At 37.4% G+C, this 12,984-nt stretch overlaps 1 protein-coding gene across 1 annotated transcript; it reads right to left on the bottom strand.

Moving 5' to 3' along the window:
• Nucleotides 1–208: 208 nt before the first annotated feature.
• Nucleotides 209–11,998, bottom strand: LOC124163577 (60S ribosomal protein L11). Its single transcript, XM_046540570.1, has 6 exons — nt 11,895–11,998; nt 11,514–11,666; nt 8,990–9,139; nt 3,674–3,821; nt 2,742–2,836; nt 209–279 (listed from the first exon to the last, which is right to left on the bottom strand). Exons 1-6 carry the CDS (start codon nt 11,907–11,909, stop codon nt 247–249), a joined length of 594 nt encoding a protein of 197 aa, XP_046396526.1. The 5' UTR covers nt 11,910–11,998; the 3' UTR covers nt 209–246.
• Nucleotides 11,999–12,984: the final 986 nt, after the last annotated feature.

Genomic DNA, 12,984 nt, shown 5'->3' with positions numbered 1-12,984 from the left:
ATGGTTTTAAGGTTTTAACAGTTGAATGGGAACCCTGATAATATTGCCGGTGTTGCTCCTATATATTATTCCACAAAATAACTTAGTGGGGAGATTTAAAAATTGACAAAACATTGAATTTAAAAATGTATTAACAAAATTAGAGAAGATAAAAATTACTACACCACAGTGCATTGAGAATATTAAGGTTAAATAAATAAGAGATTTATTCCAGCAAAAAAATTTAATGACATAATCCTACAAATATTACTTCTTTCCGGGAAGGATGATACCATCATACTGAAACAAAAAAGAAAGCAAATTAGCAACGAGTCTTAAATCCAATGTTAACTTTTGCATTACAGCTGTAACTTGCTAGAAATATTACAATATCAATAACGTTTTACCAGAAACTTCCAAATCAACAGATGAGTACTACAATCAAATATTCAATACAAACTGCTTTTACTACGGAGTTATGTCCCCATTCAAAGGATAGCATATGCCAGAATAACAGGCACTGCAGCAAGCTTTGCATGGAGTGTTATTATTTTGCACAGTATGACTGAAGAGATTTTCAAAATGGAAAGAAACCTCTTTGGTACCCTGTGCATTCAATTGACTTAACATTGAGCTAAACTAGTACTAGTATTGCAATCAAGACAAAATCTATTAGACAAAACAAAATAATTAGACAAATATTACCAGCATAAATTTTTTCAACATTTCCAGTCAAGAATCGGAATAAATATTTATAGGGGTGATACTTTGGGTAAATGTGATCACTCAACTGAAAAGTTAACTGCGTGAAAAGCACACATTATGGCTTCCCTACTAGGGGGTATTACGCATATGAACTGGCAGATATTGTGACTGATTGAAAAAAAAATTCAATACAAAAAATAAACAGCACAACCCTGGGGCATTGACAGGAATTGATACAAACGAGATACTACAAATAACTCTTAGGAGCATACAATGCACTGCCCAGACATGCTTCATTTTTATTGAAGGTAGATTTGTCCCTTCGTGACCTTCCCTTGAGTTAGTTTTGTCCATTCCACTACTAATTCATGATAATAATAGCCCAAAAATGATTTTTCATAGATTCCCAGACTAACTGAATAACACAGTTGAAGAAAGCATCTTGTGAGCAAGATACTGCACTCAAAATATTCTATGAGATTTCAAAATTGCGCTAACCCCACTAAGTTGTCCAATAAATTACATGATTTACCACAATTTAATCTAAAAATACCACCTTTCTTTTTTATCTTATTTTCTATGTTGCAAGCTCTCACTCCCAAATATAGTTGAAGGATTTTCTACAAACTGGTTGCACATGAGAAATAAACATCAATTTCTCCCAACTAAAGCCTGAATCACACGATCATTTTCTTTTGTCGCGAAAAGTAATCACTAAAGCAACCACTTTTCACGACTGGAAAAGTGATTGCTCTGGTGATCATTTTTCAGAATCAAATCGACCCTCCCGCAGTCTCCTTTCGCATCACTTCTGATATCACAGCTCGTTGTCATAGGACCCGCATACAAAAATATATAGCGTGTTTGTATATCTATGTTGTTCCCACAATTGTCAAATGCTGCACTCGATCCTTAAGGGAATGCATTCTGATTGGCTGATATGGGGTTTTAGTGACTGTTTTACAGACGGAAAAAGCAACTGGACGAGCAATGAAAAATAGTAATGGGAATCTTCATTGCAATCATGATCACAAAAAACAATGGGCGGCGACGATCATTTGCGAGTCATCACCCAAGTGATGACTAGGAAATGACAGATAACATGATCGGTGATTCAGGCTTAAGACAATGTTAAGAAGCTAAAGAAACACCATGCACAAAAACTACTCGTAGCTTTGTAATGTACCACAACAGTACACAGTCTTAACCACATTGGCAGTTTTTCATAGTGCACACAGGACGAACCTAATCTGCACAGTGTTCCATCACAAACAGAATGCACTCCGCTTGTACTACAACTATACAAAGTTAGCATGCTGTTTAACCATTAAAGAGTTTTATTAGTGTGAAATCTCTGAAGCTCTGAACCGACCGAAATCTCTGAAGCACTAATGCAGAATATTTGACTTACGTAAATTTCGACTTACACAGAGTCTGCCAGAACGCATCTCTTACGAAACTCGGGGGATGCCTGTACAGAATAACGGCTAAAAAAATTTCAACCAGGCCCAATAAGCTAGTGGTTATCTAAGACTCATGTTTTCCATGACAAACAAGGGCAGCTAAGTAAATAAGGCTAAATTTTCTTCCGCCCCCCATGTACTGCTCCTGCCCCATCCGCAAAGCCCACCAAGAATGTCCAGAATCTCACAAAGCCTCACCCACAAACAAAGTGAACAAATAATAGAAGTTGAAAAAAGTTATTATTTCTGACCCCTGAACTTAACTTATTCTTAAAATTCAATACTTAACGAATATGTTTAATTTTCTAACTGGAGTAAAGGGAATGCAATCTTACCAGCCAAATAATGTTATAGAAAATCTGCCATTAAGCAGTTTATACCTTAATGCTTAAAGTATAGACAAATTAATACTGTGACAAATTTCATGGATTTATGCTGGAAAAATGCATGAAAGCATGACCCTTCCCGAAGGCCTAAAAAGTGGGGCATTACTTTTTTCAATAACTTCCTCATCTCCTTTGTAATTAATGTATACCAATAGGACTTAATACCATCAGCAACATTGAATAAAAAATTTGTCATGGCCCCTATTACCTTCTGCTGGAACCATTTCATTGCATCCTCCTTGGTCAGCCGATGGGGGAAGCCCACTTTTCCTTGTTTCCTTCTCCTATGTGCAACATTGAAGCCTATAAAAGAAACAAAGAATTCAAACATGCAGAGCGCAGCATGAAATTCATGACATGAAAGAAAGCAAGCTTCTACCAAATTCAAAGACCATAACTGGAAGAAGAAAAGACTGCCAGCTGTGCATCAATTACTACTAACAGCCGGCATGATCAATACCTCCTCAAAAAATGACACTGGGTAGGCCAAAAGTATGCTTCTTTTCAAAATTAAGTTTCTTGTAAATACGGCACTTTAGGTAAAAACCAATGATGACTTAACAATCAGCAATATGCTACTGAATAAATATGTACATTTAAAATATTATTTGCCTTTTTGAAGCCAGGCATGTAACCCCGTAACAAGAGGCGTTGAACTGTTAAATTGCAATATAGAATATCAATATGCCCAGCATTGACACTTGCAAGAGTGGTAGATACAGCATTCACAAATTACAAGCTGAAAGGTTACGGATACCCGCTTGGTACCTCAAAACCTCCAAACAATTAATCATGAGCTTATTTGGTCATTTACCCACTACCGGTAAGCATTAAGAATCTTAAAAACTGGACAGAAGAGAGAAATTAATTTTGTAACACCCATTTAGTAACATACTCCGTATTGAAAAGGGAGTATGGGTTGCAATTAAGATGTGTTACTTTAGCACGGGTTCACGACTGCTGTCCTAAATACTAGACAACAGCTTCGTATCGTGCCATGAATACAACCATTGATTCTAGAACAATACATAACAAACTGCATAACAGTGATTCAAACACCAGCACACCCATTCTAAAGGAACGAGGTGTAGGCAGGCAACAAATCAAGTATTTAAAAATATTAACTATAATTTAACTTACCAGGACGTCCAAGGACAACATAGAAGTCTAGACCATAAATTCCGATACTGGGGTCATATTTAATACCCAAGTCAATGTGTTCTTGGATACCAAATCCAAAGTTTCCAGACTCTGAGAAGTTATCTCTTCGTAACTCATACTCACGGACCTATAAGGTAAAAAGACAACAGATTCTTACAAAATTGAATGGAAAAACATAAGGTTCAACTATGTAACAACAAAAAAACAGCATACTTAAGTAGAACAAGTAAATGACAAATGTACTCATAGCAGTAACTGTAAGTGTTACGAAATAAAGAAAATGAGAAAATACTAAATCCAATGCTGAGCCACAAAAGTAACCACTGCCAATGATACCAAGGCCACTGAAAGTATTCATTTCTAAATCTAAGGAGAAATTCTAAGGAGACTCTTTGACTACTTTTATAAAAACACTTTTGAGTTCACAAACAAACTGGAAAGTGCTTAGATACAGTTAATAATCCACGTTAGCATACATAACATTAACAATCTTGACCAGAATAATACAATAAAGAAAAATGATACTCCTCTTAACCCCTTTGTTTAATGTTGGAGTATATGTCTTACCCTACTCCAATGCACTGAATCAACAAAAAGGACAATGATATCACATGTACATCAGATGATTGTACCTCAGATTTTAATGGCAAAGACAGCATGTCTCCCCAGGAAAAATTTGAGAAATTCTTTAGCACAGTCCACTTAAGCAACACTACACTTCAAAGTAGGCCACCTGGTATGCTGTGCACAAAATATCAATAAATTATGCTAAAAATTGGATTCCCTCCAGAATTCATGGATTAACACTGAAAAATTGAACATCCTCAGAATCAATGTAACTAACAAGGGCAGTGTCACAAAAGTGTGTCTCATATTTCAATCAAACTTCGTAGTGTTGTAATCCATGTGGAGCTGTCCACAAACCACCCCCACATGAGGTTATTTAAACAATACTTTGAAGAAAAAAAGAATCGCCTTTTTGTAAGGAGGAGCAGTAGCCTGGTGGTAACAGTGTTGTAACTCCTATCCCGAGGTCATAGGTTTGATTCTCACATGTGACAATTTTTTTCATACATTGTTTCTGCTTTTTATTTTAAAGATGCGTGCTGTTCATAAATAACCATGATTTCCACTGAAATTGTATTTTTCTACGTGGTATCTTTTCCCGCAATGTAGAAGTGTTTGCAATTTTCCCATCCTTTGCAAACGGAAGCCTACTATCAATTATGTTATACCCATGTCACAAAACTAGGTGTTTATGCAATACACATGTTCGGATATTCCAATTAATAATTATTTGACTGGACTACAACACTACAAAGTTTGAATGAAATCTGAGACCCACTTTTGTAACACTCCCCTCGTAAAAGGTCGTATTCTGTCAGTACCGCACCGATCGGTTTCCCTATGGAGCCCACCGACTAGACATCATTGCGTACCAACAACAGTTTCCCTACTGATGACAGCACTTCCACAGATATTGTACAGTAGTCGCGATCAAAACCAGTGGGTACAGTTTCCCCTCCTTCCCAACCAGGGAAAAACTGAATACACCCAAGTTAGAAATCAAGTGACGTCTCACCACCAATGAAAGAAGTGTGGAAACAAGTGAAGACTGAAAATGCTCAATTCCTGCTAAAAGTTCCGAGGATGGAAGAAATCGGTATTTCGTTGCCATAGTATTAAACATTTTATTTGCGAAGTTGTGATTAAGACTAACATAATTGATATTGTCTAACTTGTTAATATTCCTTATGGTCTAATGTGCGATAGTAGTGCTCTGCCTACATAAGCAAAGGAAACAATATCACATCATCGAAATATAGTTTGCATGTGATGGAGGTTATTGCTGTTTGAATTAATTACTTCAATTAGCCTTGAGATCATATTTTATTTTTTTAAATATTGGCACCAGATATTGCTATTTATCCATACCTTTGTAATATAGTTGTCATTATCTAAGTTCCATCTAAATGTTATCAATGGAAAGTTATGGCATTGGCCCCGTTGCAGATGCAAATCGCACACCATGGCATAAGAACGTAGGGTTTAAAAGCAAATGTAAATGTTATATCAGAGGAAAAAGTAATGAAATTTTTATAAAAATATGAAGCTGGGAGTAATTAACAGAAGAGTAATGACAAGGGAGTAAGCAAATTGTGATTGGGTTAAATATAGTTGCCTATTACTAGTGAGAGAAAATGATACCATTGCTGCAAACTTCATATTTATTAATAAATATCTTTTATCGCCAAAGGAGTCAATAGCTGACAAAATGAAATGTAGTTGCCTATTCCAAATGAGATAGTGATAAAATAGTGGCAGATCTCATATTCAAATGAAAATATCTTATTTTTACACCAAGAGTGTCGCCAAATGATGACTGAGTGAAATACTGTCGCCTAGTCCGAGTGAGTCAAAGTGATAACATTGCAGCAAACCGCACATTTAATCGAAAATACCTTATTTACAAATCAAGTCAGACAATTGATGATAGCGTTGCCTATTCAAAATGAGATGAAGTCATAACATGGTGGCAAACCTCTGGTTTATTAACAAATACATTTGCGTCAAGGTAAACAATAGTTGATGACACAGTGGAATATAGTGGATTATTCAAAGGGAGAGAAAGTGATAACTTTGTGGCAAACCTCATATTTACTCCTTGATGAGAGGAAAACAAAATAAAACATATAATGCGCATGGGGAATTAATGAAACCCACTAGTTGGTAGCCATACCCACACCAAAAAGGTGTGGGTATGCCTACTGACGATTCACCCCTTTTCACGTTGGTGCCGCACCGATCAGGTTAATACAGAATCGCACGACTGCTTAGCGGGAGTCGGTGTGACGTCCCACCCGACAAATAGGTGCCACAAAGATCAGTTTGGAGATACAGAATACAGCCCAAGATTTCTCAATGACTTCTCAAGCATCTCACCAATCAAATGTCATAAATAGGAAAAAATCTCACAATTCGAATGCACCACAATACTAATATGTACAGTTTGACATTGGACATATAAATAAATGCTTCTTACACCTTTAACTGATGCTTTGACGAGGAACTAAGATAATGAAGTGATGATTAGGTTACCATGCAGCACATTTATGTTAAACACAATAACATTAACTGATACATTGTATCGTACATCTACCTTTCCATTATCTTTGGAAACTATAGAGTAAGGCCATTCGATTGGATCAATTAGGCATTTAAACCAGAAACCAATGGGTAGCACAGGTTCATGAGCCCCTTTGGTTTGGCCAATTTCAGTTAAGTAGCTTCTGCAGGGTTCCCACTCTACCTAAATAATGAAATTCACAGTTTTTCCAGGTTTTCACGGTCTCAATGTTGTCAAATTCACGGTCCGTTAATAAGCCAACAATAAGACAATCACCAGCCGTACACTTAACTAAAAATTAACGTACGCAACAGACGGTGTGAATGTAAACGCAGCAATTAAAAGTGATATCTGTTATGATGTCACCTTTCATTTACAAAATTCATGGCCGACCAAAGGCCCAACCCACCCACCCTCTTGCCCCGAAGCCGAATACCATGGCCTCCTTAAATATGCGAATGCCCCTAGGACCTTTTCCGCCTGGACACCGGAAGTCCTTTATTAATTCCTCGCCAAGATATTGTTTTTTGCACACATTGTTATTACCGCCCAGTAACCAAATTTCCCATACCGAATCTTCCTGAGATCGCGGAAAATGTTAAAATTGTTTATAGAATGTAATAAATCAATTTCATATAATTATAATGCACTTGGTTTGAAATATCTAAAGACAAAATAAATACCTGCTGAAACACGTTATTATTCACATAAACTCAAACGAGTTGCGCGCAGTCTTTTGAGAGCTATTGCCATGAATTGAAAGCCTATTTGCCGTAGAAATGTTTCCTTAAGTAAAATTCCAATGGCAAGCTCATATTTCGAAGCATATGGTATTTTTTTTTGTGTGGGAACCGAACTTCGAGTCACAAATCAGATTATTTTCGTAAATGGCTAATTCTGGGTCCATTAGAAATGCAAGTTATTTCATTTGTCCTTTTTCGAATACAAGTCCATCCCAAGCCATCACTGAAATTGAAACGCTTAGACAAAATAACGGACTTCCACCATTAAAATGGAAAATATCGGTCAATGAGTCGTCATATAGTACAGACCAATTACTTCACTTCAAATATTCATATGCAGATGAATGCGCAAGCCATGAGTCTGCGTGTGCCCCACCTTGAAACATGATTAACGTATCGAATTTGATCAGTCAACCGTAGTATTATTATCACGATTGAGATATTTTTGAGGTTTCATGACGAAATTCACGGTTTTTTCCCAGGTTTTTTCACTGTACACAAAATTCACGGCTTATTCACGGTTTTAAGGTTTTCGTGGTTGAGTGGGAACCCTGTTCTGAGACATTTTTCACTTTTAAGATAATCCATTGGTTCTTTCTGTAATTTTTGTACTACCTTTACAAGAAATACAAAATCAAAACTTAACTATATCTATTAATATAAGCATTTACAATTAGGAGGCAAAATACTACCACTAATATTAACTAATATAATACTATAAGGTAAATATCAAGCCCTGATAATGCCCACCCGACAGACTTTGCTCCAGCATTTTGTCCTCGTGTGTTTTGAACTTACCTCAAATATACATTCATTCATTAATATACAAGTTGTAATGAGCAGATATACCCTAGCACAACAAAATCATCAACCTCCAAAGCCACCAATACCCGAAGCTGTACTGAAGAAATACTACATTTTCTTTGAGCACTGACGAGGTTGGAAGAAGAATGAGAATAATTTGTTCCAAGTTCCCACTAGGAAAGATCATTAAGTGGAGGAAGCAACTACCTGGACAATTTTTTGCCAAGAAACAACTCCGTACAGGGCGAAAAAGAAATTCTCAAAGCCTTTCTACAGCCAAAAGCAACTTCCCAGGAGGAGCCCAGCGCGAAAGGGTTAAAAGATTTTTAAACTATGCACGTTTGCTTCAATATGGTTTTCTAAGGCTAATAATAGGAATATACATGGTTTATAGGAAATTTGATACCCAACAACGATGCTACCAGGAACGTACCCCTATTTTCCATATGTTAAAATAGTCTAACGAAAATTCGATTAGCACAAAGATCCCATGGAACACATTTCTTGCCCTAAGCAAGGTATGGGTGTATTAATATTCATAGAGTGCTGTTTAAGCAACAAGTCAATGCACCCTACAAAGGTGGCATATGAAAACTATCATGTGGTCAGTGTATTATTTACCTTAAGACCTCTCTCCAGAATTTCTTCAGCCTTAGCACCTCGTACTGTACAATGGACTGCTATCTTTTCATTCCTTCTGATACCAAAGGAACGCACGGTGTACCTTGCCTTAGAAAAGACAGGTTGCTGACCGGTCAATTGTTCCAGCACCTATAACAAAAGAAACATCTTCAACTCCTTTTGAAAATAGGCTAACGCGAGGAAAACAATTTTTTCTTGACCAATCCTGTTTTTGGAACAATTTCTTACCTGAAAATGGAGGATGGGGATTATATGCAACGCAAAAATGTTTCTGTAGAAAATTATTTCACATAGAAAAGAATGTGCCAAAAATCACATGTGATTTTCAATGCCTCGTCCAATTGGTCCATACATTTGCCAGAGCGATTGAGAATGATTTCACATTAACTATACAGCCAAGACCACCCCCCATGAAGTATTGTGCATTATGGAAAAAAATGGAGACTGTTGGGTGGGACCACATGCACCCCAAAAACTGGGAAATTTTGCAGCAAGAAAGGAAAACTCAAACTGATGAAATTGCATAAAATAATGGAGATGTAGAAGGGATGACTTTACGAACATCACATCACCCCAACACGAACAACCACTAAAATTCATAACTGAAGTAGAATACATATTGAAGGAAGTCTTTGCCAAACAGTCAAGAAAATTTTCACCCCACCAATTGCCATCCCAACCCACATAATTGTTATGTTTACATTTTAGCCTATTCCGCTCTGGAAAATAATACAATTCGAAAAGGATCAGTCACATAGCATCCCACCCCAGCACCTGATGCAATCCAAACAGCCTATAACATCATTGGAGGAGATGTGGAATGGCCTGAAAAACTGTGAGATCGGTAATCAACTCAGGGCTCAATACAACACCTGGTGGCGAGAAATGGAAGTATGCTATGGCAGAGGTGGAAAACACCGAGAAGGTAAATGAAGGAATTTATGTAGGTGGAATTTAAGTCAAACAGAATCCGCATGAGTGCACTATTAAGCATATAAAAGGACAATAGTACATGGGAAAAGAGAAAAATGCAAAGTAAATACTATCGCTCACATCACCAACAAGAGTAATATAAGTTGATACAGAGTAACTTAGCAAACCCTTCACAACAACTTGGGAAGCAGGAAAATAAAATTAGAAAATTGTCACATCCTTTTAGTAACAAATCCCGGTAGAGTATGGGGACCTGAGTTGCAATAAGGATGCATTTAATGTAGCACAGGTTCACGACTGTTGTCCTAAATACATGACAACAGCTTCGTACTGTGCAGACTAGTCGAACACTATAGTCCAAACATGTAAACAGGAATAAAATACACACAAATGCTAATATCCTCTACAAAATAAAAACTCCAGCATTATTTCTTAAGACCAAAGATTCTATGCTTTCAAAATTACGCTCCTCGCAAAAAAATGCTTCCATGGAGACCTCTGCCCAAATGCATGATGAAAGTAGTCATTCAAAGCAAACTCAAAATTCACACCAATGGCAAGCATCATTTAAATGAAACATTCCTAAATTTATGTAGTATTTACTTCCGCTTTTCAAGTCAAAGAGTGTGATGACATACGCTAGAAATTTCTCTCGTCATAACATTTATTATGTGGATTCTTTCCCTAGCCACAATGACTCTGCGATACCTTCTCTGTTCCAAAGGACATCTAAGTACATGATTTCATGTAATTGAGAAATCCATGCTACTGATCCCGATTCAAAAAGCCAACAAAACCTTGGCGCACAGCAGTGGAAATTTCTATGGAAATCTAGCACAGCTAAATGCTGTTAAATTCATGGACAATTAATATTAAGCCATGAATGACCAACAGTCACCTACCACGCTCGGAAAACTCGGGGTGTACTTCACTCCGTCACATACGTTTCAACACTAAGAATTGATCTTAACTTTACCATGGTGAAGTTATTCTGCATCCCTCATCGCATCAATGATTGCAGCATCTGCCAACGAAAATGAATGCCAAGCATAACGCGCATAAAAGTAAACCAGGCTTGTTACCATACTTCGACTGAACACTACGAACACGTTCAGACATGTCTCCCCACAAAGGTTTGAGGGAACCCCACTGTAGCATCAAACAAACTTACATAACATGAAATAATTTTAATTGCCAATAAATATATTCAGGCAACTACTATTAACTTTTAAATGCGACATTCACCGCACTACATACTCAGCCCTATGCTTTACATTGGACAGTCGTAAAAGCATCTAAATAAAAAAACACATCCAGTGAAAACCAGTACGAGTCTACGTAATTCTCTACGTGCCATCTCTAGATTGTTTGGCTGTGGGTGACCAATCGCCAGCATAAAAGACAATAAATACCTACACGCACACCACACGGTCATGAAGTTATTATCCACATGAACTCTTATCGCATTGCAAAATCGCAAAAATTATTCTATAGAAATGGGATTGATGATATAACTTACAATTTACCATGCCATTGAAAAAGAAACTTAAAACAAAAAGAGAAGGATTACCTTGGCTGCCCTCGTTAACCTATCACCAGATTCACCGACGCAAATATTTAAGCATAACTTCCTGATTCTGACTTCTCGCATGGGATTCTTCGTATTATCCTTGGCTTCCTTCCTCACCTTCTTCACCTTTTCTTGGGACTTTTTACTTTTATCCTGAAAGGCAAAACGATTGTTATTATTTTCACTGACAAGAAAAGCTAGAAACACGTTACGTGGCTACCTAACCATAAACTAAAACAGCCCATACGCGACAAACAGAAAAAACGAAAAAAGTTATTTATTAGATAAAGAAATACGAAGAACCGTAGTTATGAGGGAAAAGGCTACCACTAATCAGGATGAACATAGATATGTCAGAAAGGAAAAACCGCATGTACTCACCGCCATTGCGACCATCCTACGAGGAGGAAGTGAAAGGCATTGTGGGTTATAGGAGGATGGGAGTGCGACGAGGGGAGGCGAGGGATTGGAGGGGTAGCTTCCGGTGAAGGAATGGCGGGAACAGGAAGTGGGAAACTTGAAATTGGGTTATTTCAGTAAAGAGTTTTGAATTAGTTGATTTTTTAATAATTTAGTCTTTGAAAAATACTAAAATAGTGTAGAAATGATCTCCTGATGCTAAAATAAAGGTTTCGCCGGGTAAAGAAATTCAGAAATACTAGCGGTAGCTTTTAAAGGCAGAAATCGTCCTGAGGGCGCATGAGTGCGAGAATCAGCGCGAAAATAATCTGTCCCCTGCAGTCAATCAATTTCATTATCGCACTATCAATTCTACTGTCCACATGATTCGACATCTGTAGCAAAGAACTTACAGTTGGTGTCAACCATGGCAAGCAACTCGATATAGAAAAGTATTTCTTGTAACTGAATAAAGTAGCGGATACAGAAAAAAAGATATCGCTTGAGTTATCTTTACTTTTATCCTAATAAAAAATAATCAAGTCACGTGCAGAGTTTAAGAAAATTTTAGTTAAATTTATTACACACGTATACAAGACAATGTCATCTTAATATGATATAAAAAGTTATAATTGTGGTTCTGCAGGCCCATCGCTAGCTGATCTGGCGCCCGGGGCGAACTGGGATCGTGCGCCCCCCCCCCCCCCCCCCGCCCCCTAACATTGATATATCTGCAATCGGGAGAGTTGAAAATATAATTGAAAACATTTTTTCGTAATAACGATATTTTATCGTTTATGAAAGTAAAACATACAAGGATATTTTTAAAAAAAATTTCGTCGGCGAACACGGTGCGCCCCCAACTTGCTGCGCCCAGGGAAAATGCCCTGGTTGCCCCGCCCTCGCGACGGGCCTGTGGTTCTGCATTTTTTGGCAATACAGGCGGGACCGCAAGTGGGGGCGCGCGCCCCCCAACTGTATCCGCCACAGGTTGAAGAACAAAGATCTATAGTGGCCTTTAGGCAGAATATTTTTACTATACTTTTTCTTTAATGGTAATTACACAATTTGG

This window comes from Ischnura elegans, chromosome 8 (genome assembly GCF_921293095.1).
Source record: "Ischnura elegans chromosome 8, ioIscEleg1.1, whole genome shotgun sequence".
Taxonomy (NCBI): Eukaryota; Metazoa; Arthropoda; class Insecta; order Odonata; family Coenagrionidae; genus Ischnura; species Ischnura elegans.
This window is presented reverse-complemented; position numbering and strand designations above follow the sequence as displayed.

What these genes read in the sequence shown, in the direction of transcription:
- LOC124163577 (XM_046540570.1), bottom strand. An exon ending in TTCTGGAGAGAGGTCTTAAG is followed by an intron (nt 3,822 to 8,989) that starts GTAAATAATACA and finishes TTTACCTTATAG; the next exon opens with GTCCGTGAGTATGAGTTACG. An exon ending in TGAAATGGTTCCAGCAGAAG is followed by an intron (nt 280 to 2,741) that starts GTAATAGGGGCC and finishes TTTTTGTTTCAG; the next exon opens with TATGATGGTATCATCCTTCC.